Source organism: Falco biarmicus, chromosome 8 (assembly GCF_023638135.1).
Source record: "Falco biarmicus isolate bFalBia1 chromosome 8, bFalBia1.pri, whole genome shotgun sequence".
NCBI classification, from domain to species: Eukaryota; Metazoa; Chordata; class Aves; order Falconiformes; family Falconidae; genus Falco; species Falco biarmicus.
The window spans coordinates 65,958,091-65,985,140 of record NC_079295.1 but is presented as its reverse complement, the minus strand read 5'-3'; the positions used below and the strand labels follow the sequence as shown (position 1 = coordinate 65,985,140).

At 39.5% G+C, this 27,050-nt stretch overlaps 1 protein-coding gene across 2 annotated transcripts in view; it reads right to left on the bottom strand.

The window, feature by feature from the left end:
• NR3C1 (nuclear receptor subfamily 3 group C member 1) overlaps window positions 1–27,050 on the bottom strand; it is a 73,620-nt gene that overhangs the window by 25,021 nt on the left and 21,549 nt on the right. For both annotated transcript variants that reach the window (XM_056348070.1, XM_056348071.1), the window contains 2 exons: window positions 5,881–6,044; window positions 1,567–1,683 (listed from right to left, as the gene is read on the bottom strand). In XM_056348070.1, the coding sequence (XP_056204045.1) occupies window positions 1,567–1,683; window positions 5,881–6,044 (281 nt within the window). The remainder of the gene's footprint in view (window positions 1–1,566; window positions 1,684–5,880; window positions 6,045–27,050) is intronic.

Sequence of the window (27,050 nt, the reverse complement as noted above, 5' to 3'; positions counted from 1 at the left end):
TTGGTGTCTACTTTAAAAAGTATGCACATAAATTGATGCCAGAATGGAAAGGCATACTATTAGGGTAATATACATAATAAAGTGCTTTATTCATATAGATAAATATATGACTATGATACATGTTTTCTGAAAACAATTATGGACAGAAAAAGTAGAAAAAAAACGTCTTCCTCTTCAAAATGAAAATTGTGGGGTTGAGGCTTTACTGTTACCTCTACTTGCTACTGGCTACACCAGCCCCATTGATCTTGAACACCAAGAGTGGGCAAGTGGCCCACCCTGCTATTATCTCTCAAGTGCAGGGTTCAGCCCACTGGGAACATCTAAAAGCTGAATCTAGCTACTGGGAGACATTCACTGACAACCTCATGTACTTTACGGGTTTATGTTAGACACTACTATTGTAGTCTTTGGCTGTTAAGAGATGTACCACCATATCCTGCACACAGAACACTGGCAACATCCCTTCCTCCCTGCAAATCTGTACCCTCAAGTACGGGATGTACTCGTAAGCGTGTCATACAAGGGGTAACATTTCAGACAGTCAGCTTTTTTCCCTTTGCTCTGAAGGAAGGGGCATGGAGAGCCACCTGCGGGGCAGAGAAACTGGTGATTCATCCTCCTGAGAGAGGATGGAAGCAGAAGAGAAAGGATGTGCTGACATAGACTCCAGTATGTGTATCATCTACCTAACTTAGTTAACTACTTACATTTTACCAAAGGATATTATTGTTGACTGAAATGAAACTCTGCTCGCATTTGTGTCTGACATATATTTTTGACATCTTGATCTGACAATTTTGATTATACAAGTATCACCATGATAACTACACTAGTAAGTACTGTGTTAATCTCTACATCTCAAGGAAGAAATATCAAGCATAAAACATAGCTGACACTAATAAAAATGTTTTATGCCATTTTACAACTGCTGCTAAATCTCCAGTTGATGTGGTCTTCAGTTTCTCATAAGCCATCCAGGACTTCGCAGAGAACAAATAAGTACTGGTACATTTAAATTTAACCTATCTTTTCTAGAGAGATTCTGACAGGCATTTAAGAAGAATCCACAGCATGAACAAAAATACATTCCTTTTCAGTTTGAAGATGTACGCCTGACTCCAACTTCCTATCATTGTCTCTGGGCTTTCCCTCTCATCTGTGGTTTCAGTGTCAGGTCACCCTCCTGGGTTAGAATGGGCAGGCATCACACTTCCCTACAAGTGTTCTCCTAGAGCTCTGCCATCTCAGATTCAGGAAAAAAAGCCACAAGATATATATGCTGACAGGAATAAAAAATAACCCTGTTTTGTGTGTATGACTCACTTCTGCTGAATATACTGAGAGACAGAGCAACTGAATATGGACAGAAAAGTGTAGGAGAAATTTTAGTGTAAAAAAACCGAACTTGCTTTTCATTAAAATGCTCATACACACCATAAAATGTGGTACTTACTTCTATTATATTAAAGTGGTGCTCAAATAATTGTATCAGGTTCATAGGCAGCCACACCTTTATTGTCTAGGACTCAAAAATAAAAAGGAGATTTGAACATTTTAAGTTACCTTCAAGGTTCATGCCAGCTTGAAGACATTTCCGATAACGGCATGCTGGACAGTTTTTCCTCCGAATTTTGTCAATAATGCAGTCGTTTCTCCCAGCGCAGAGATAGTTGTGCTGCCCTGTATTCACAAAAACATATAGAATAACTGTATACTCTACAGAGTAGCAGATGAAGTCATTCTTTCAGTAACGTTAAGGATCCAAGGACTATATAACACCTTTGCTTACTGCACTTCATCTCTTGCAAAAATAAGATCAGTATCCACATGTTTTCATAGAACTATACACAAAACATATTTCTCATGTTTAGACACCAAAGCCAATTAATTTAGGTAAAAATTCTATTTTCTATTTGTAAACATCAGGCAAATTCTATTTTAAAAACTATTTTTCTCTTATATTTATTAAAGCTATCTTCTACAGCACATTTCCAATTTTCCTAGTTTTGTAAGAGATGTAAGTAACATCCATAAAGCCATTTATAAAGTATACATGCAACATTTCTACAGATACACAGGCACAGCTTCTTATCATTTTGAAAGTCGTGAAACCTCCTCCTTGTTTAACACAAAGCCTGAACTGGGCAAACCAAGTTCCCTGACATTTTTATGGATTTACAGATTTGGAGCAAAACTGACCCTAGAAACATGGCAACTTGAACCACATGAATTAAAATAACTTTATTTCTTAGCTGTTAAGTGCAAGGCAACAGAAGAGTAGTGTCTATTCTTAATTATTTGAATTATATGAATACATGTATCAATATAACTTATTTAGAGAAAGGTATTACTAAAAGTTATACCCTTCTCCCAGACAAGGATCAAACAACGTATTTCTTTAGAGGGCAGAAAGCTGCAAGCTAGGCTTTTCCACTGTTTTCAAAGTTCTGGTAGTATAATGTTGCGAGAAACAAACATTTTCCGAATACTGACTTATTAACAATGGAGTCCAACAATCTTCTCACAGAAAAAGAGCTTGGTTAAGGAATTTGTTTCATGTCAGCTGTGAAAATTACAGGTATGCAGAGTCCATTACTGTGGCTTTATTCAAACTTCACCAGTGAAGCGTTTCAAGTTGATATTCTGAGGAAGCCTTGAAGGTTTTTCTGAATGAACCTCCTCTGCCTTTTTCATCTGAAGAAGAGGAAGCCTTACTGTCCCTTGTATACTCCTGGTTTTTAACGTAACTCGGAAAATAAATCCATGATTCATGATTCTGTGTGCCATTAGCATACTAGTATGTATAGAACAAATATACATGCATGCACACATGAAACACAAACTGATGAATATATGTCATCATTGCAATAGAACAGAGCCTACAATTTCTTGTCTCACAAAGATGTTCAATGAGCCCATGGTTTCACAGTCTGTACATATGCTTCAGGTGTAGATTTTCCTGAGCTGTTCCATTTCCCCCCCCCCCCCCAACAGCCTCATCTCAGTGAAGTTATCGTTTGGCTTCTTATATTTACTGTTTACCTATTATTGCTTTTTTTTAGGTGAAACCTGCATTATTTCTCTGTATTACGTTATATTAAAGACTCCTTGTCACATCAACATTCTGTGGAAGAATGAAGGGAAGTTGATGTCACCTTCTGCTTCACCTCTGACTGCTGCCCAGAGGACGTGCCAGTTGTACAGAGGCATGCATTTCAGTTCTTTGCTGCTCAAAACCCAATGATACTTCACAAACAATACATTGGTAAAAACTGGTAGTGAGCAAACAGAAATGTTTCCAAGGGGATTTACGGCAGACGGGCACTTTACAGAGGTTGGACACTCTTCAACATTGCATCGCAGCTCAAGTCGGCGCCTGGGGCTCTGAAGCACTGAGACTGAACCAAGTCTTTGCTCATTTGAGCACACCAGCATATAGAAAGATTAGAAATTGCAGACAAAGGATGCTGGAAGATGAAATTAAAAATGCTGAAGAACAATCTGGATCACAGCAGGAGGCAGAGGTGAAGTGGGGGGAAGGTGTGAGGATCTGAAGCAGGGTGAGGAGGTGGAGGTGGGAGAGTGGCGAAGAAGGAGGTTGGCAGCAGGGTGGAGGTAACACTAGAGATGAATGGGGTTGGTTCTCCAAATGGAGAAACTGAACCTCAAGGGCTCTGAAGCACCAAAAATTTCTTCACCGAGGGGGTTGTCAAGAGCTCTAACAGGCTGCTGAGGGAAGCAGTGGAGTTGTCATCCCTGGAGGGATTTAACAGACATGTAGATGCAGTGCTTAGGGACACGGTACAGTGGTGGGCTTGGCAGCGCTGGGTTAACAGTTGGACTCTGTGATCTTAAAGGTCATTTCCAACCTAAATGATTCTATTCTAGAAGATGGCTTTGGCCACCCAGGGTTCTCAAAGAAAAGCAGATTTATGTCAAGAACTGTGTTTAAATATACAGTTGCTTTCCCACCTTCATGCTTCCTCCTCTCCTCTAGTTCTGCTCTTTGCTGAAGGAAACACGCTTTATATTGATTTTTTAGATACTGATACTTTCAGTTTCTGTGACTATTTGTATCACAGTACACATGCGTGTAGACAAAGGTACAAAAAAAAGGTTTCAGGCTGGAAAACCAATGTGCAAAGTCAGCTCAATCTGCATACTAACAGGTGCCTGGCAGCTATTAATAAGAAGGATATTGCAGAAACAGTCTTTTTACATATGCTCCCAGTAAGAAAAATGCCTAAAAGAGAAATATCAAATTATTTGTTCCTTGAAGTGAATACTAGAACTAACAGATTCTGGAAGAGCTTCTGAAAACATCCACAATACCTCATGAAAAGGATTGAGGTTGGGATAATTTATAGAACAATAAAAATGAAAAGAGAGGTAAACCTTGGGGAAGATACTGCAATTTTTCAGCTACAAGCCTGCTTACATTTTTAACATTAATACAGCTGATGTAGGATGTGGCAAGTTGTATCAGTGATCTAAAGGAATTACTGGGTTGATTTCTTCATGTATCAAAACTTTCGTGATTTGTTTAAGCTTGAGGACAGGCAAAACCATTGCTATGATGTATCTGCAGCTGCCATATAATAATAATTCTGAGGGGCATCCAGTGACCTTTTTTTAATCAAAGGCACAGATGATTATTTGCTTCACATAAAGAGCCTGGCTCTAAATGGGACCATAACTCCACGCAGGACCAGCTGGGAGTCACACAAAGCCCAAGCAACTCAGTGCTTTGCACTTGAGCTCATGTTGTCTCGTTATACTTCAGAAACAGCTTCAGCTTCCCGCAGAGCTGACATCCTTTCCCCTTGCGACTAGCAAAAACTGCGGCAAGAACTTGACTTTTCCGATCTCCCTGACAAGCTCTGCATTTCCAGGGAGCTCCCTACTGCATCCAGTGTTCTGGGAATTGGGAGAAAGTGCTTCTTCTGAAAAGACTGAATGGTGGCTGTCAAAGCAGCCTTCCCTCTTCTCCAGTGAAACCCAGCTTGCAAAAACGTTAGCAGAAAATGATAGTCTGATTCACTTCAAAATACCCAGTAAAAGCTGCATAAAGAACGCAGGAGACAGGAAACCCTGTAAGGATGTAACTAAAAACGATGTAATTTTAGAATAGAGGAATCTCTACCCTTTCAGAGACACTGAGAATATACTCTAACTTTTCCACATCTCTCTGCAAAGGGTCAGACATTGAGGTACATCCTAGTTCACGATAAAATGACTACTTATGTAGCCCCAAAATCACAGATTACTTATTCTGCTATACACTCCACAGATTCACATTTAGCGTTCCATCATCTCTATTTTCCAGAATTATTTTCTTCCTGTGATTAGAGAAGAATCTCTACAGTGCAAAACCACACATGTTCCCGTTACCTAGTTACCCTTGCAAATAACACATGGGCATGCATGTAATTTAACCAATAATGCTTATAGGAAAAACTGTAAAATGATCATAACCTGCAGGCAACAGATTTATCAAGTTTCATGTACAGCTTTATACGCCAAACAGCTAATTAAACTTAAAAATCACAAACTCCACAAATCTAATGCACAAATATCTGTATATAAATAGGACAAATAAACAGAAACAACAATGAATGAAAAGAAAAGAAACAAAAAGCCAAGACAACAATACATCCTTTTACACTGTGAGTGAATGGGAGCATTTTATAAATGTAAATGGAATCTATGCTTCAGATAATACACCATTATCAATGTTATTTACTATGAAAAGATCAGTGATATAATGGAAGGGATTTTCCAGTAGGATTCTAGCAAAACCATGGGTTCCAGTAAGATCAAATAGACTACTGGATTTGAATATGGATGATATGTGGATTTTGTATTTTTAAATCTTACCTTCCACAGCTCTTTTGAAGAACACTTTGCAGCTGCCACAAGTAAGAACACCGTAATGACACCCAGAGGCCTCATCAGAGCAAACAAGACAAAGCTTGGGAGGTGGTCCCGTAGTTGCTGAGGTTGTGGATGGAGAAGAGCTTACATCTGATCTCATTCCAGGGCTAAAAGAAAAAAAAAAAGTGCAGCATAAAAATACTTTTATTTGAGATCTATGGGATACTGGCAAACATAATATTCATAACATTTGTAACTGCAAGAAACTGATTGCAAGAAATGGTTCACTAGACTAAAACAGTTAATTAATTTTGTAAACAGTAAGTAAGTAGAGCCGTATGGATTCTGAAGTCAAGTTTCTTGCACAATTATCCTAGCCTTTAAAACTGACTCTTAAAACACACTCTTATTCTGCATTGTTTTCATTACTGCCACATTTCCTACACTCTGCATTGAGTCCTACAAGAGCTTCATTTCCAGTATCACTACAGTTTTTTCTACTGAGATACTACCATGTATGAAGCTGTGCAAACTAAGTCATATATTGATACATATTCACAGTAATAAATGATCATTTCAGCCCAGCATTTTAGGAAAAGAATATATATTCTAAATTTTTAGGATATGGTTCTCCTATGTAAACATACAGGCCACCTACAAATAAAGGGTTAGTTCTTTAACAAAAAAAAATAAAATTGTTAGAACAATAAACAATTTATTGTAATCACCTTCCAGCTGCTTCTAACCATAAGGGATGAACCAACAGTGGTTGTGCCGAAGTGCAGAGGGTAATCTTATTCAGCACCTTTAAACTGTACAGCCCTTACCTGACGGACTACCTGCTGAAGGCTACCTCGGCACCTCCTGTCGCATGGCCCATTTTGTTGAGTTCACTTTCACAAAGTTTAAAACTTTTCAAATGCAATTTATATACTGTATGCTTAACTTAAAAGTCATATTCACAGAAAATTCTGTCCAACTGGGTTCCAGACACTTTCCAGATGAAGCTAGAGAATACCACTTTTTTTAAAAGACTTTGGTGCCTTTACTCCTAAACCCTCCAGAAGATCCACGTTCCCTGGGGTGGGCTTAACCTTTGTAAGTGGGCTAGCTTTTCCTTTCCTAAAGAAAGTCTGATCAGATTTGGTCACACATTTTAAAAAAAAACCCAAACCAAGAAAAACAAAAAAAACCCCAAACCACAGTCCTCAAACATTCACAAGAACCTTAAAATTCCAGCCCAAATTAAAGCACTTCAGCCACCTGAGAGGCTTTACTTTAGAACAGGTCACCTCCATATGGCCCATCCCCATGAAGCAATTGAAAAATGGCCCGTCTGGCGACTCAGAGGGCTTTTGCTGTTGTGTTTGCTCTTACTGAGAGTTCGATAAGAAAAGCAGCCAAGGAGCAAGAGTCCTACCACTCAAATACAGAGAGATAAAAGTCAAACCAGAATAAACGTGTCAATGAAGTTCACACTTCGACAAATATGGAACCAGAGGTCAGAGAAAAGCAAAAATTACTTGTATTTGGGGGAAAAAAACGCAAGACAGTACAGGCACACAAAGGCCCAAGGTACATGTAGCGCCCCGCCCCCCCCCCCCCCCCCCCCCCCCGAAAACAGGATCTGATATGAGCTAGGGGAGAAGGTGACCTGTATCTAAAATAGAGCAGAGAGCTGAGCAGAAAAATAAAAAAAACAGACAAGAACATAGCAACAGCTCAAACATGCTGGAATAGCTGAGGGAAGGTGAAGAGAAGATGACTACCAGAACAAGGGTGGTGGGAAGGCTTCAACAGGAAAGGCTGGAAGCGGGAATGAAGTAGAATGAGTCAACCTTGAGGAAGAAGGGAAGAAAAAAGCCAACCCAGGAAAGAACGTTTCTTTGCAGAAATTGGAAAAGAACTGAAATCCATCACATTGCTCCTTTGTGTTCAGAGAATATTGGTGAAGTGCTGCAACACTTCTACTCTATGACTCTACCAAGTGGCTGACAGCTATCATTAGCTAGTCTGTCAGCTAAAGTGGCAGTTACCAATAGACTGTAATCCTGTTTATGATCCATGTGATGGCTTCTGTATGTTTTCTAATTAAATGATCTTCCTTTAAAGAGCAGAAAGCTATAATAAAATACTAAGGTTGCACAATGCAGCACTCAATATCCAAGTAATGGCAGAATGTAATTCAACTCAGTTACTTTATGTCATGCCCTTAAGAACATACATCCTTAATTACACATTCATCCTAATTTCTACAAAGCACGTCTGTGTCCCTCGGTGCAGCAGTGCTCTAGGAACAAATACCGTAAAGCTGGAAGCTGGCCTTTGCATGGCCCCATCTCCTCTGATGAGGAAATCAGCTGATGGAAGCCAATGGCTATGGGTCTGAAGGAAAAGAAACCTTACAGTTAAGGAAGCTGAGGATTCGTATCTACTTCTGCCTTTTACCACAAAGCTGAGCATGATGGTGTTTGCTTAATACAAACCAGGCTTTTCAGAAATCCTGCCTTCTCAACACACAGCTTGAGATGCAGCACATGCTTTGAAGAAAAGCACGCTACAACCCCAAGCCAACGTCTGCTTGGAGTTGAGGGATGCCCAGCGCCTCTGGCTGAAGACACCCTTCCCCTGCCACACAATGGGAGCTGCTGCAGATGTTCAACACCGACCATGCAAGCATTGCACATTTTGGGTGCTCTGCCTCTTCCAGCAGATCTCAGCTTTACTCTGTATGCAGAGGCAAGGCCTCCATGCCCTCTGGTAGCCCTTGGAGGTGCAGAGCACACCCCCAGGGCTGCCAGAGCGCCCCACCAGGCACCCCAGCCTGCTGTGCGATGCACGTTGCCGCGGGCACGGGGCTACAGCACCCACAGCTCCTTGGGAGCTCCACTCAGAGTTCGATGGAATCCAGGGACGAGAGGGCATTCTCAGGCTTGAGAAACTGTACTTGGTTCTTTGCTCCCTCACAGCTTTCCTGTCTAATTAAGACAAATAATTTTGACTACAAAGCTTTGCTTCCTTTCAGGCAATACATATATTACTTTCTTCCATTGTTTGTTGCAGCATTCCCCCGTTGCCCCCAGCTTACTGATTCATTTGGAAAAAGGAATTAAAATTTTAGTGTCACATGCAATAAAAAAATTTAAAAAAATACAAAATCAACACCTCACAACCAAACAACCCCCCCTGTTAAAACCAGTAATCTCTGGCCAGTCAAAAGCAACTGTTCATTTTCTCCAAAGTTTTAGGTGCAGTAGCTCCTTTTCTTGTACTAAAAATCTCAGTTTAAACATTGAAATACAGGCCAGGAGCCTATGATTTTAAATAAGGAATATATAAATTGAGCATACCATTAAAAAGATTAGAGCCAGAAAAAGATGGAAACATCTTTCTATGCATAGTTTTGAAGACAGCCAATTTAGATACAAAAATTAAATTATTTATACCTTATCACTTTCTGACAAAAGCATTTTTAAGGAAGCATTCATTAACTGTCATAGAAACTATGGCAGTGCCAAACATATTCTGCTGAAACTTTTCAATCACCTTTAACTTTTAAACAGGGCTCATTTTCTGTACCAGTGCCATAGAAAGTGAAATATGAGAAAGAAAACAGATGATATGACTTACAAAACTAAAAATAAATTATTACATCGATTGATAAAGCAGCAGTCAGCAATCTAATCTGGGCTTCTAGCGTATCTTTTCAGGCCTGGCTATATCAGATAAGGCCAGTATTTACTAACTGTATGGAGAGCTGCCAGACACTGACAGTCCCCTGGTTGTGTACAACACAATTTTGCCTCCCTGAAACATTGAGAACAGGAGGGATTGTAGCACATAGGGACTCCTGCAAGAGCTACAACAACCTAGCTGGAGGTTTAATAAAAATATTTTACCTATAAAGTTACACATAGCAAGACAAACAACCACTTCCTAAGGAAGAGGTAAGGGAGGGAAATTACACTCTGAGATAATATAATAATAAAAAAGTTACCCTTCAGTTATTTGCAGAAATGTTTTTAAACTCAACAAAAACCTGATCAGCTATGATACTTACCTAAATAAAAGTCAAGAAGCATAGATGAGAGAAGAAAAAAATTCCAAATTTTAAGGGTTCTGAATTTGTAAAACTTTAATTAAATTCTATTTTGGGAGACAAGGTGTTATTTGTTTAAGGGTGCTAAGCTCAATTCTAGTTTGCATATAAATAGTTTCTGAAAGTACACGAATTTTTTCTGTTTCAAAGACACATTTATTGTTCCCAGTCAAGGAAATGTATGGGGGCAAAATGGAAAGACTTAAAAGAAGATGCAGCCACAGTAATGTTCTGTATAGAAGCCAATTTGTTTAACCAAAGCCATTTCTGTGTTAATCATTTACCAGAGACTTTCAAACCAGGCTCAAGGTTCAAACTTGAAAGTCGGGTATGGTGACTATGGTGGTGGGAAGCTTTCCTTTCTTGGGGTCCCCGTCCACTGTGGGTCACGTCACCCTTCTGCCGAGGCTGGCAGCCAGGGCCCAGGGGGACGCTCACCGGGGAGGGGTGGGTGAGGCTATTACAGCTGGGATATCAGATACAGATGGCCATCAAACTCACAGCTCTCCAGACAGCTATAAACATCTGAGCAGAAAGATGTGGCAGAGAAAGTTACTCGCTCCTCTGAAGAAACCTTCCTCCAGTGTAGTTGTTCAGTACTGAAGAAAACATTTGCTTTTTCCTTTCTTCTTTCTTTGTTGTGAAGAGCATAAAACCTCCCCAACACAGAACTCCCATATGCTGAACCTAGTAACACTATAATATTATTTTAAAAATATACTACTTTCCAGTTACTTTACATTATTAAATGAGAAAAACTCCTAGTGTGATAATGAAGAGAGGAACACTGTCAGTAACTACAACTACTAGTCACTTACAGTCTACAACTTGCAACTCTACCAGCACGTGAAAGCTTAGAACAATCAGCCTTGATCACATTTTGTCTGAACAGTGGCCAGCCCTAACACAGTTCTCTTGAAGGGTAAATTCTTTTAAAACACATGAATTTAATTAGCACCAATAGCAAGTAACACACGTGCAGTGAGAACTCTGTTAGCAGTTTAAAAGCTAACTGCATTTAAGGAAAACAGCTGCAAGCTGCACAACAGGAGAGACAGCATCTCAGGAAACCTGTGGGGCTGCCAGACAAAGCAGCAGCTGTCAGATTAGTAATTTTCACCTTTAAAAAAAAAAGGGGGGGGGGGGGGAGGGGGATCTACCCTGAAGAAAAGTTCAGGGTAAACACATAATACAAGTTGGTTTTTTTCATATGTACAGATAGCTATGGTATTCCCTGGTGCTACTGCAAATTACAGAAACAGAACACTTGCAACTGGCTCCTGAAAACCTGCAAGAAAATGCTATTCATGTCCAACTGCCAACTCCAAGGAAAGAACTGGATGCAGTACATCTAGGGTGGGAAGGAACAGCTCAGAATTTCACCTCATTTATTATGACTAGTCTTTTAATAAGACTATTCATTTTGCTCCGACTTCAAATCTAATGCTTCAAACATATGAGTTGCATTCACTCATGATATGCCCAGACCACAAAATACTGCACACTGTAAGTCCTGGTCCTCCAGTATGTCTCATTAGTATTGAACTAACATAGTCTTAAAAGTGAGTTAGTTGTGATACTACTTAGATAATAGTAAAGAAACGATTTTTAATGTCACTGCCATCTGGGCCTCATTCTGATCTTCTAGCAATGAGAACAATGTAAACACTCAGCTGCGTACACTAACTGATTGCATTTTTACAGTTGCTTACTTCTTTATTAACTGGAGAAACTGCTAGGTATGTTTATACCCTCTTAAACACGAAAATAGTTTTCAGTTCAGGCAGGAAAAAAAATTAAAACAAGCCTATTGACACTATACTTGTCATTACAATATTAAAATAAAATTTAAAAAAAGCCAATTGAAAATAACTTCAAATATGCATTTTGCTGAGAACCTAAACCACTGGTTATGATGGTCTCTTCTGTCTCTGTAAGGCACTTGCTTATGCTTGAAGAGACTGAAGGCTGCTCAGAACTGAGGTTTTCCTGCCGGGCTGCCTGCAGCCCCGGGCAGGCGCACACGCGCAGCCCCTGGTCTGGCCGGCTGCCACCCAGGCTGCGCACCGCTCGGCTGCTGTCAGCGGCACTCAGCACACGCCGGTCTTGCCAAAGTCAAAGGTGTCTCGGGGGGCGCACTCAAACATTCCTGCTGACTGCACAAAACACCCACAAACCGAACAAAGCAGCCCTCCAAATAACTCCTATACAGAACCTACCTATTCTGAAGTTTCCTTTCCTGTTTTGTATTTAAAACAGAGAACTGAATTGCTTTAGGAAACGTGCTGTTCTTGATTACAAGCATGTCCCCAGTGAAGAAATAATAAATTAAAAAATCTACTACGGATTACATTATTTAGCCAAAGCCAGCAAGTCAAAGCACCCAGTATTACTGTACTCAGAGGGGCTATAAGCCCCCTCGAGAGCCAAGATGATTAACACCATTTCCTTTACCACACACTCAGATAAATACTCTACCATGACTTGATAAACCAGGAAACCAGGTTTTGAACTAATGGTCTAGTTTTCTGCACATGCCTATAACACAATCAAGATAACACCAACACGAGGAAAGTGTCACCTAGAAAGGCCACGGCCTAATTTGCTTCATTGCTGGATCCAGAGTGCGTGGCAGAGTAACACATTTTAGTATCAGATTAGCAGGTACCATCGTGCCTTCTCCTGGCACTGTCTCCACATCAGGATACATACTATCGCTAATTTACAATGGAGTACTAGCATTCTAATTCACTGAAAAAATTAAGGGAAAATTAAAATTTGAAATTCCTAAAGCAGCAAAGTCTCATAATTAGTCTCTCTATCTGGAGAACACCACACATTTTACCATCCCTTCAATACAACTAAAGCAGACTGTAGGATTCATTGTTTTGTGGTCACCTCAAACACCGTAAGTGTTTTTGCTTGTGTTTCCAACAGCTTAGGTACATTATAATAAGGACATTGATCAAAGTATCTGGACTGAGTGCAGAACAAATAAGTTACTTCAGTTCACACCAATAAAAGGATTTACATACATCCGTTATAAAGTATTTTCTGTATAAAAATACATTTAGTATTGGCAAACAAAATAAATTGGGATGAACAACTTTCTGAAGTATTGCTGTACTGAGCCAGTCAAACCATGTGCTGGTGAGGTTCTGATCCCTGTACAGTCCCAAGGTCTTAAGAAGAACCTGAATTGGAAACCTAAGCCCTATTCTCCATAAGTATATGAAGAAATAATATTCAATAATAACCCCAGTATACACAAGGTTTCAATGTACAGGAAACACTGGCCCTTCCCTGGCTGCTCCAGGTGCAGCCCTCCAGCCCCGAGCTCCACTGGGAAGCGGGCAGCATGGCAGGTGGCTGGCAGGGAAGGGGCACACACCACCCCCCCCCCCCCTCCCGCCGACACAGGAGCGTTGTACACCCCCCATGCGCTCGCTGGCAGTCTGCCCCTCTGGAGCAGTAAGTACTTGTTTAGCAGAGCTTCAATGGCAAACACATGCTGTTCAGAACAGGCTTCCTGGGGAGCTCGCGCTTCACTCCCGTTAAGCAGAGGCAGGAGGGACTATCATTTGAAGCACTGTTGTTTCATTTCTCATAAATTATACTCTATTAAGTAAAAATAAACTCTGAGAGCTCAGGCAAATACCAGTAGCATGTTAACAGAATAGTAATTTGCAATAGTGCAAGGGAAGTAAAAGCCACCATCTTAAGTAGCACAGGTTCCCTATGGGCATCGGGCCCTTTCACCTCTCTCTCAAAGCCTGCACCATGTTTATCCCCAAACCTGGGGACGAGTGTCCTACTACAGGTGCCTCAGCACTTGCTTTAATAACATGCCAGCGCCTGGCAGGCTCAGAGAAGCCTCCAGCAGCTCCAGAGCCACAGCCCCCAAAGACACCCCTTCTCCCCGCTCTGAAATGGCGTCTGCTACCATTTTAGAGCTCACACAGGAGTGAGAAAGAAGCACTAATGCAAGTGAGCGATGCAACTTTTTTTTCCCCTTTTGGATACTCTCCAGAACGTAAAGGTTTCAAGGGCACAGGCAAGGCTTTCTTGGAATGGATAAATGGTAATTGATGTTGCAGCTGCAACCTTAGCTAGGGCTCTTGGGACTTCAAATGTACTACAGCCCTAAAGTATTTATGACCAGAATATGATAATTAAATTATATGTTCTAAACCTTTACATTTATTACAGTGCTCCAGTAAAGCAGCCAAAAAGTCATACCTTCAAGGGTAGGACTTAATTTCTGTATGAATCAGTTTATGTATATTTTCCAAAGAGAGGGGTGGGTGGGGGGTGTGGGTTGGAGTTTTTTGGATTTTTTTTTTTTTAATTTTACTGTGCATCCTTGCTTCCTTAAATAGAGATAGCAAAAAAAACCCCAACCACCAACAAAACCACCAACAAAAGCCAAAAAGACAGAAGCCAGTACTTTTATACCTCAATAGAAAAAAAAAATCATCCTGGGCCATCCTAATTCTTTATGCTTTGCTGGATAAGAAAATATGCATTTCATCTACATATATTTACAGACAGGTTGTGGATTATCTGAAAACTTGACTTTCAAGAACTCAAGTCTTGCAGATACATCCCACTTTACATGCATACGTACGCACTCTGCATTTACAAACCAAGTAGCAAGAAGGTGTTTCTGCAAGGACAGACACTAATTAGAAAGGCTGCAAGACTAAGATGAACTCAAAGCTCAAAAATCTAATGAGAGTTAGATTGATAATTTTATTTTATTTTTTTCATTTTAAGCACAACACATGAAACGTTCCTAGGCCATTCAACCTCTGAATGCAGCAAGCACTGCTTCCAATCCCAGCAGCCACAGAGGTATGTTTTACCTGTGTGACACCTTCTTGGAAGTAGTTTCTTAGTTTCCTGAACCTTTCAAAATAATCAAGAGCCAATGCACCCATCAAAAATCTATTATCTTACCATAGGTCCTTTAACATATTAATTTCATTTGCTAGCACACTGAATTCAACAAGACAGCAGAATTTCTGCACAGAGATATTCTGTTGTTACTAGAACAGACCCATGAGCTTACATCAGTCTCAGAATTTCAGCTTACCCTATACAGTCAGCATATATCAGAAAAGTATTTCACTCCTTAGCACAGCACCCTTAACGCTGTACCAGAGGAACTGAACTTATAATATTAAACACGATTTGTTCCATTAATGACCTCAGTGTGAGCTATGTACATTACTCTGGTTGTCTTAATGTGAATGCTTGTGTCAATCACAGGACAGCAGCTGCAGGCTGCCAACATGATGTTGGTAGGAAAGAAGGCAAGAGACATCTGGAAAGCTCACTCTAACGTACATGGAAAAATATTAATGGTACTGTAGAAATGCAGTAAAAGATTAAACTAAACTGCAATGGTCACAGAACAGGTGTTTTAAAAGCTGCAGGATAATCCTTGCATAGTCAAATTGAGTCATAAAACTATAAATAAATTTAGACTGGTAATTAGAAAGTTAATTTCTGCTATTCTGAATAAAAATAAAAGATCAAGACTCTTCTGCTGCCACTGTAACCCTCTAACAGTCATCTGGACATTGATTTTTATGAATGCATACATACAGACTTGAATTCAACACAGTTTCTGCTTTTATCAGCACTGCATCATTATATTCTGCTTTGCCGAAAAAAGTAACGGTTAAAAGAAATATAAATCAATAAACACAGATAAGAAAGCAGAAATAAAACCTTAGCTCTGAGGAGGAAGAGGAGGAAGAAGAAGAGAGAAAGATGGAAACAGGGCAAGAGAAGCAGAATGGAATGTTTCTTCCTTAATTCTTTCCACAGACCTTCAAGGAAACTCCGTTTAAAAGTGGAACTGATACTAAAAGTCAAGATGGTAAATTCTTCAGTGCACAAACTCCATTTCTTTGTCGGTCAGTATGATGCCTTGCACTATGTATTTCACCCCTGGCATAGGCTTTCCACACTTTTTGTCAATGAAAATAATACTTTCACATGCAGAGTATTTTATTATGGAATATTAACCAAGTGTTGCATTCTGGGCTCTGCTTCAGTGGAAATATATAGAGAAGAGGGATGGGGATGTGTGCCAATTTTAGGTTTTGGCCTCAGACCATTAGATGCGGAGCCAGGATGACTTGGTTGACTGTTAAGTCATAGGTTGGTTCAATTGACATTATTTTACATTTGACTAGTTATTGTTCTTCAAACTTTGAACAGGAGTCCAGAAGCTAAAAGAACTCCAGTGAACCAAAAAGGGGCCAAAGCAGAGTTTAAATGAGATTCTTAAGCAAGAAAAACACTCTCCTTCAATGACATCTACTTCAGCAGAGACAGCTAAAAAACCAAAACCTACCTCATAGTTTAAAAAGTCTGTTACATTATCAAATACCTGTAAAACACAATATTAACTTCAAAATTAAAGTTGAAATTGAAGTTCTGAGATATCCTCCTCCTCTCCCCATTCCTGTAAAGGTGGGAAGGAGAAGCAAACCTTTTCCCCTCCAAAATAAATAAAACAATGAATGAGTACTGTATTTTTAACGTATGTAACAGTAATATATTCCTGAAATGTCAGATTGTCAATGTGCATGCCGTTAACTCACCAACCAATACTCAATCTAAAACTGAAAATGAAAAAAATCAAAACCCAAAAGTTACTGTTTTCAATACTGAAGGTAGACTTCTATTCTGGGTAAGAGAAGTCCATAAATACTATTGTTTTACAAGCATGAAAACCAAACAAAAACATAAAAGCATCCTATCTTGGGTACTTTCCTGGAAAACAAAAATACTTCTGATGATTCTGAGATCTTAGTCACTGAGGAGGATGACTGCAAGATGTTCTTCTCAGTGTTAAAGGCCAGAACTGAGGTTTGGCACCAACTTAGTATAAAGAATTGTGTAAGGTGCTACCTCTGATGCATGTGGATTATGTTCCCCCCTTAGTCATGAGCAATAACTTCACTTGAAAGGGTAAATACTCTTTTTTACCACTTTTGAGAGAGAACAGTAATTATTGCAGGAAATAAAAGAAGCAAATTCAAAATGCTGGGTGACTTAAAAATCAGAAAGGTGCTGAAGGATGAAACACCATGATGGCATGCTACTAAGTTCCACGAGTGAAAGGCAAAGACTTCCCACTCTGAACACTACCCAAAGGTTTTCTTTCATGCTTTACATTTAATTTTTGATACATTTATCCTTCATATCCAGACCTTTGTGTGTACACAACAGCTTAAAACCTAGCAAACCTGTCTAAAAGGTATCACAAAAAGTCTTACAAACCCTTTTAATGTGCCCTTAAAAACACAATTTCATGTCAGCTGGCATCTGACACATTCAATGCAAAGAACATACACGAAACCACTCTTCCCCACACATGAATAGGAAAAGAAGCATGCAATATGCTTGTTTATTGACACAAAATCAGTCATCTAGACTTGAGCAGTATTTTCAGGACAAGCAACAAGTAGTACCATAGACCTGTAAGATGTGTATAGATATTGTATGTAATCTTCATGGCACTTTTAAGTCAACTTTAGTGAATTACCTAGTAGAGTGCAATCATTACTTTTTTTCAACACTGTAAAGCTGTTACAGCTAAAATTTCTGCTATAGCATGCATATGCAGTAGGTTATTATCTGCTTTTATTTCCACTTGGCATCCATGTCACACACAAGACTATCATGATGTTTCATCACATCCCTCCTCTTGTATACTGCCAGACTTTACAAGCATTTCTTGGTTTTTTTTCCTTCCATGATACTTTTAGGTCTTGCCTTCTTTCTCTCTCCTGGATTTCTCATATTATTTTATCCACTTTCCTCTGTCCTCTTCCTCTACCCCTCCCCATCAGATGAAGGAAGCTCTACTCCTTCCTTGCTGAACCTCACAGTTTCCTAACCACATTGTTCATCTCTGCCTCTTTGTATATTTTCTCTTCCTGAGCAGCACTGGGAACCCCTCCCAGATTAAACTCCATCTGTAAACTTCATTAACAGGCTGTTTACCTCTCTCACACGATTATCACGAAGGTGACTAGTCCTAGGTGATAATCCTAGAGTCTGCACACAACCTAACCCCACACCATCTCTTTTCTCTGAGAGCATCTTGGGTAGCTTAAGGACTGCTCTGCACATTGTGCAGTTATTCCAAGTTTGAAACAGTGGGAACTCCCAACATTTTTTCAGAGAAGTATTAAAAACTTTCCTGGTAGGAAACTATGTTTTCTTTTCCTGAATTTCAGTGTTCATTACAACTAGATGCACTCTTTTAAAGGTCCTGATAGTCATTACAAATCTTTTACAACCCATCAGTATCTATCATTATCTTTCAATATCTTTCACTAGCAATTTGGTCACTCAGATTTGCTAGCAGAATAGGTCATGATATCTCAAATACAAAAACATTAATGACTGTCATCATTAAAATATTTCCTTAATGTAGCATATACACTGCATCCAAGTTTTTAAGTCACTCCTGTTTAGTTTACAAAGCCTGTTCTAGTGACAGAGCTGCTGTAGCATTCCTTATGGAAAAATGGAAAGCTATTCACTACTGAACCATGTTATAAGACAGAATTCACTGTACGATGATTGCAGAAGATGCTAGAGATCATTCTACTCATGACCTGAAGAAAACAGGTCTTTAATTCAACTTGTAAAGATCATATATTAGCCACTAGGTCCTTAGTTCCTTACCGAAGCATAATTATAAATGTTAGTCATAAAACACGTATTTTCATCGCTTCTCGTATTTTTCATGAAAGCGGACAATATAAAAGTACTGCTTTCTGAGCTGCAGCTAGGAAGGGGTTCAAAGCACAGAAGGTGCTATAAGAACCTGGGAAGAGCACACAGAAGACTAAAATCTGGCAAAGCCAAAGACACAGGATAGGGAGGAAAAAAAAGGTTTATCAGTAAATTCCTTTAAACATTTATGTGCCTGTCAGATGAACAGTCAATCAATCCATCCTACCTTTTAAAGATATTTACATAAAGCAAAGGTGGGGGAGGGGGGGAGATTAATTTCCATCAGACATTATCAAGAAGACCACACTGCAGTACAACTTTCATTTACCTGACTCCTAGCTTAATATTCAACTTTTTAAGTAGCAAGTACTACAGAAACAAAACAAACCAGCACTCAAACTCCCATGGTGCAGACCCCACAGAAGTGCAGAGACTCACACATGCAGGAACAAGCTTCTTACTCCAAATGACTTACTGCTATAGCTTTAGACAGCTGAGCACACCTCCTAAGACAAAGCCAATGGAGACACAAACATCTCCTGCTCCGATGGACACTCCGGCAGTAGGCAGTGCTCTCCAAGTACACACTGATGCCCTGTGCCTAGGTATGCTAAAGAGATGCATCAAGACCCTTGTGCAATGATCAAGAGAGTACCTGTACCTCTTGCTGCTCCTCAGCTTCAGTTGTCTGAGTCTGGCTTTGGTTTGCAAGTCCATAACATAAACATACAGACTTTAACAGAAAAGGAATGCTGATTCAGAAAGTCTTAATTTTTCAAATAAAAAGCAAATTATAGTGCTTTTCTTTTATATAAAGACAACATTCTGGGTTTAAATAAGCATTCCTTGTATTGCAGTAACAGTAACTTGTACTGTTACCACATCTTCAAGCAAGATGATCAAATGGTTCAGCAAACTTCAATGCTGCATGAGATTCTTTCTCATATGAAAGCTTTTTTACCCTTATAAAGCTTTCCTCAGATTCATGGAGCTTCAGATAAATTAATTCTACAATAAAACATATTTATGAAACAGGAAAGTGGTTAACCTTTGCTTATTTTTAACAGAGGTGGAGACCAAAGCAGCACATAAGCTTCTAGACATGTCAACAAAAACAGGGTTCCAAAACTAAAGGGCAGCCAGGATCAGCCTGGTTCCTCCCTCCAGAGCACCGCGCACTCTCAATCCAGATTCTGGGTAGCCCCTGATAACAGGTAATTACCACAGGACTATTCTTAAAGTGAAGTAAGTAACTGTATGATCAAAGACTTGCATTATTTCCAGTTTATACTAAAAATTATTGGACTATATTGTCTTTGAAGTAACGACCAAGCCCAACATTTCTGTTATGTCACTTACATGTTTCATCGGAGAAACATTAAACAAAGGTCAAATTGACAAACAAGAAAGTTTGGTAACAGGAACAAACTGAACATTGATTGCACACTTAACTCTTTGTTTCAATAAGCTCACCCTAAAGCCTGTGGCTAAACCAATGTTTAAAAAAGGATTAACTTTGCATCAGTTAATGATTGCACATGCAGTACCATGTCATTATACAACGACGTGTAAATTGTGAATCTCTGCTATGCTAGCTAGCCCCTCCAGGAGAAAAGGAGCCTTTGTTTTTAATGGAGTCATCTCTCAGAACACACAGTGTTTTCAGTTTTCACCTTGCCTAGGGAAGTTTCCTCAATCTAATATACTCATGACATCATAATAATGAGATCTAGCTGAGAGAGACAAATGAGATTTCAGAAGTTAAAGTAATATCAGAATCACACAGAATGGATACAGTCTTAATGCTTCACATCAACATATAAAGCACCGACACAGAAAATGAAAAATAAAACCAAGACCTAACACATCCCAAGAATAAAAATTTAAAAAAAAAAATAAATTAAAATTAGGGTCAGACATATGGTCCAAATTAATTTCACCTAACTTCAGGAATCAAAGGAGGTACTAATTTTGAAAACATCGCTACAATGAACACTTACCTAGTCAATACAGAGGCACACTTAACAGAAAAGAATAATTCAAGTGTCTCTCCCCTTGACCACCTAATGTAGAAAACTGAACTCTGGATAATTATGCTCTTAGAGACTTCAGCACACCAAAATTTAGATGAGATTAACCAAGGCCTGAATATAAATTATACTCAAATTTATATGAAGAAATTGCTTTCTTAAGCTTCGTATTTTCTTATTTCTGATGCTGAATGCATAATTATTATATATAATTTTTCCTACCCATTATATAGATTTTCCTGTTAACCCCTGTTCTGTTGTTCAAGACATAAGAATTTATTCTCCAAGGTGTTGAGCTACTGTCACTTCCTAGTGGCTTCTAAAGCTATAGATGCCGAGGACTCCCTAGTTCCAGAAGATAAGAAAAGCAAGCACCATGAGAAATGTAATAACTGTCTCTAACTGATAACACTGAAACAACAAAACCACCAACTCCCATTACTTATGCTACTTCTCTATATTTTGGAAGCTGTGGTGTTTCAAAAAGTTTGGATCAGTCACAACTTCAACCATTAAACCACTGCAACAATCATTAAAGAAATAACAAATAGAGCCAAAGGTCCGCAGTTTTTCATCTTGGTTGTAAATGGCTTGAGTGAGGCCAAGAACTGGAGATAAGCAGGCCAGCCTTTTCAAGGAGGGAATGATAAGCGTTTCCCTGTATTGCTTATTCTTGCAATTTTCATCACAACTCTTGCACCATCTGGCACTTTTCCTTTAGTTCTGCTTAAGGGCTTACAATTATGAGAATCTCTTTTCTCAGAAAAATCTATACTGAGCTGAAAATGTAGGCACTGAAGGGTTAAAAACAGCAAAGCAGCATGTCCACTTGAGTATTTTTCAGCATCTCATGATTAACTTGAGCCTCAAACCATGGCACTGGTAGTGTTTTTAGGCTTTAAAAGAAAAACCTGAAATATTTTAAGGATTTCAATAAAGGAGGAAACACATTCCATGGCTCACTGCTAACACCATACAAGAAATTCCAGCTCCAGACTGACAGAGCATGCTGGTAATGGACCACAAGCAGTTAAAAACCAGACTTGAGGCATGTACGTGTGGCTGTGTACGTGTGCACACACCCTAGATATACGTGCAGGTATTTTCCAAACTCTGTGTTATGGGAATATAATGCATGCAGATGCTTGAAGCCCTACAGAGACTCCACGCTGCAGAGCCTGGCAGAGGGCTAATTATGGCCTTAACTGCATCCAGTAATGTGTGTGTGTTCATCTTTAGCTTTCTTCCCCTAACACCTCTAAGGAACTGGAATAAACTGATCTTTACTGCTCTCCCAGTGCAGCACCAGCAGCTTCCCTACCCTAGCCGACAGTCACCTGAGAGCACTTTGAAGTCAGAAAGAATGGAATTCATTCCTTTCAGACTGGCTTTTTCTGTTCAGTGTTCTTTAATAAAGTCACCAAGCAAAAAGCATAGTTTTATAAATATTACAGGGACCGTCATTTACAGAAACCAAGGCCTTGAAAAGACCAGAGAAACCACTTGGTAAAATCTTAACTTGATCATGGAGACGGGAAATAGATTGGATACGCCTTAAACTGTTAAAATGGAAAATTAATAATAAAGAAATCCATTCAAGATACTTGGAAACAGTTTCTACTAAGTATTATTGCTTTCAAAAGCAGCCCTTAAATTCAGTCCTGAATTACAGTATGAAAAGAAAGTTTTCTCACACAAGTTTAAAGGTGACCTTCCTCATACCTGTCTTGCATAAAATAAGCATTTTACTTCGCTTTTAATTGAGGTAACTGGAAAAGGCAGCTCCTATAGGGAGTTCTTCACTTTTCTGAAAATCTCCACTATTTTGATTTTTCAAGATACAGAATGTTGGGTCTCTTCCTTATACTTTCTACAAACTTGCACGAGACTCAGAAAACACATTCCATTTATTAGTATCCAGAAATTCACTTCCTCACCATTGTCACCGCAAACAAGCACAACCGCCTGTGTTTGTAGTCAGCTCTGGTACTCCAAGGCAAAACCTACCCAGGAATTGCCAGAAGTGCAAGTGCTATTACCAAGCAGCATTACTTGGATGAAGATAGTCTTTTTTTTTTTTTTTTTTTTTCAAACAGACACACATCTACGCAGATCACAGAAAACAGATAAAATTAAGAAGGAAATAGGGTTCTATAGAATAAGTAAGTAAATTAACCACAATAATACTTGCATTGCTGTTTCAATTTATGGCCAAGGCATCCTCTGATTTCCTTTTGACCTCAAACTAAAGGCCAAGAAGAGTGATTATATCTTAAGACTGCTGTTTAAGGAACAGTTACTGTAAAATCCCCTGTAAAAGCAGATTCACTTTAACATCCAAACAGACATGACTCCTTGGTATACATAACGTTGGCTGAGAGGATGCCATCAAAGTGACCTGCCCATACATTTATCTCACACTGAAGAATCCATGAGCCAGAATGAATAATACACACATTGTGTTGGTGCCTTTGAAAATATTCTCTGTGCAAAGGAGGAAGTCACAACCATAAGCCTCAATCCACGTGCTGAAGCTCTCCTAGCATAAAATATTTTGTTTTCGAATATGTGAACATATTTTGAGGGGTGGGGGGAGAAGAAGAGGACATGGAAAAGGAAGCAAGTTTCCTGGCATACCTTTAGCATAATTACACAGGCAAAAAGATCAATTACAGGCATTCATTCAGCCCAATCATTCTCCAGCTCACAGCACAGAGACATTTAACTTAACATTCCAGAAATTAGATCACGCAAATATTGGAAGAAATCTGGCCACACAAGTGCAAAACACCAGGTTATTCTGGCCTGATGTGACCTGGTACCTAGAGTGCTTCATTTAATGTTTTGAGCCATCTTCCCCTACCTCATAGTTCAAAAAATATTATTGTGAAAGGTGATTTTGAAAGTAGAGTAAGCTCTCGGTTTCAGGTACATGGAAAGCAAGCAGTCAGGCATCAACCCCAAGTTGCTGTGCACAAACAATGAATGTCTCAATTAGAGAAAGTTAGTGTAAAACTGCTCCCCAATTAATAAAAAAAAAAAAAAAAAAAGGAAAAAAAAGGAAAAAAGTAAGATTAATTTCAAGACCAGCCACTTCTCAGTGCAGCATCTGCAAGACCATTTCTTGAAGGCTTCTAAGCAAAGCTCAAAAGCTTCATTCCAAAATGTGTAAGACCCAATATCTGAGTAGCTCTACTATTTTCCCTGATTTTAATATTTAGGCCAGGAAAGCTATTTAACTAAAGGAAAAATAGTTTTATTTTTTGTATTTGAAAGGAAAGGAAATGACCAAGTAAAAAGGCATTCTTCTGAGCCTGAATGCAAGTCACAAGTTGCAGGATAGCTGGAAGCCAGCTGGCATGCAGCCCATTTACAGTAAGTTGTTTACTTGTTGTCTAACCACTAATAACTATTGAGAGTGGATCCCTGAATCAAAAAAAAACCACCTGTGTTTTCTGTTCAGAGAGGAAGGAAGAACAAAGCAGACTATAAAAATATTCACCGCTGATGCTGTGACTTCCAAATCAGTACAGCTTTTTTTTTTTATATATAAAAAGGATTAGAAAAATGTAACGTAAAATTAAAGCCCCTATGTATCAGACAAGGCAAAAACATTATTTAGATATGAGCAGGAACTGTATTATCAAAGAGAAACAACACTGGTATGTACATGTCCTCCATTTAAAACCCTAGCTTTCAGGGCTCTGTGCTCCTCGAGCAAGTACAAAGCGTGTGACAGAACTGAGGAAGACACACATCACAGACGTTTAATTCCTTCTAAGAGTTCTCAGTTATTTAAGACTAAGTTTAACCTTGTGATTCAAGAGAAAAAAACCCTGCTGATGTGTGCTTGTAAATATTCCAAACGCTGAAAGGCAAGTAAACCTGCCCATAGATACAAGGCTTTCACAGGAGTTTTACCGAGCGTGAAGTTTCAGCATCGCCCAGGCACCGGCTTTGCTGGGCAGTGCGTGCCGTGCTGCCGATGAGAGCTGAGGCCCTCGGATGGCTGCAGGAACTGTGGGAAGCTCCGCTGACCCACCCAAACAGGGACGGGGGCACTCCAGGGGTCTTCCAAGCAGCTCCTTCCCCCTTCAGCTAGTGTAAGGCAGACAGGTTTGGGGCCTGAGCCACTACTCTGGGGTAGCGGCTGCTGCTCAAACATGCCCCAAGGCCTCTCTTGGGAAGACCAGCCATGAATGTGTCCTGGGGACAGGCTGCCTGCCAGCCAGACCATGGCGACTGGCACCAGACTGCTATAAGCCAGCAACCCCACCCTGGCATTCCAGCCAAACACAAAGCTACTGTGTAAAAACATATCAGGTTCAAAAAAATATTACTCATGTATAAATATTCTGTTAATAAGCCTAAAAGTCATCACAGATGTAAAAAGATAGTGACAAGATATTTGATCCTGATTCTGTTACTCGCAGAGCAGCAGGTGCTGCTGTATTGAATTTGCATCTGTACTTGATGTCATTCAGCATGCCCTAATCCCACTCCCGCAACTACCACCAGAGGCCATGTCTTGGTGCAGAGGTGGTAAGCAGCTGACAGGTGATACCCACTTAGATCTCCTCTTGCTTTAGATGGACAGTTACAAATATTTTAGTTTGCTGAAGAAAAAATGAAGAAAAACCAAAAGATTATTCTAAACCACATTTGTAACGAGACACACTAACCTTGTCCCACATGCTGGGACTCACCAATGGACTTCAAACCCATGACTCAAAATGTTTGCCTTACATTTGCATGTCTACACTGAGACAAAACCGGCATATTACTTCTCTAAATAATATTAAGTATCAAATATCACCCCTCTACATGTAACTTCTATTTAAATACAAGTTTCATTCTGAAAATTTCAAAATATACTTGCATATAGTTTCAGTAATTGCTGGCTGGTGATATAACAGAAACAAGCATTACTAGGATGGGAACAAAGTAGTTTTCATTGGCCAGGTGCCCACCAAGCCGCTTTATCACTCCCCTCCTCAGCAAGACGGGGAGGAAAGAAAGTAAGATGGAAAAAAACCTTGCAGATAAGATAAAGGCAGTTTAATAAAGCAAAAGGCCACACATGGAGGCAAAAGAAAATTAAAGATTTATTTTCTGCTTCCCATCAACAGGTGATGTCCAGCCACTTCCTGGGAAGTAGGGTTTCAGTATGCATAGCGGTTGCTCTGGAAGACAAATGTCACAATAACAAATGTGTCCCCCCAACCTGTCATTTCTCTTGGCTTTTATTGTTAAGCAGATGTCATACGGTACAGAATATCCCTTTGGCCAGCTTGGGTCAGCTGTCCTGGCTACATTCCCTCCCAAGATCTTGCCCACCCCAGGCTGCTGGTGAGGGGGGATGCTGGAAAGAAAGCCTTGATGCTGGGAGCACTGCTCAGCAGCAGCTGGAACACTGGTGTGTTATCCACACCTTTCTAGGTACCAGTGCAAAAGCACAGCACTGTGAGGCTGCTGTGGGGAAAATTAACTCCATCTCAGCCAGACCCAATACACCTTTTTGCCCTCCTCTTCCTCCTCCAGTTCATTATATTTTGTCTTTATTTTAAAATACTGGCTGATACATACCTGGCTCATACCTCCTAACAATGTTTTGTTCCATGTTATCCGTGCTTCTTCCAACAGGCAAATTCAGAGTAAGAAAAATACATGTCCCGTACCAAACACACACTGCTTAGTTTTCAAAGTGAAAGAAAGGATTTATTAGAAATACTTTTATCTAGCTTTCACAAGTACATGAGAGGAGATACAATTAATCTCAATTTTCATTTGTCTTTCTCAGCAGTACCATGAGGATGAAAAATACAGAACTTTAGTTAGCTTTTAAATGTGGCTGAACTAATCAACAGTAGAGGTCTGACATACCGCCATCTGTTATGGATCAGCAATATCCTTTTGCATGTATACATACAAATTTTTACATTTTTCTGCACCTTTGTTTATTCATATAAACTATTTTTTGTGTCAACAGCTTCCAGAAGGATTAAAACCCCCCAAACCACTGAACTAAATAAAGCATCCCTCCATCTGCAAAAGGTACATAGTGTATACATTGAGAGTGATCTCGTCTCATTGTGCCACCAATAATAGAAAAAGGAAGTACAGGCTTGACTAACTCAAGGCATCCAGAATAAAAGGTGAATGTGTCAATGTTAATGAGCGTTGCAGAATTATAATCAAATATTTGATTCAGATTTTTGAGACGCAGGATGGTAACAATTACAGAACTCCCCACCAAATGTCAACAGTTTGGCAAGTGT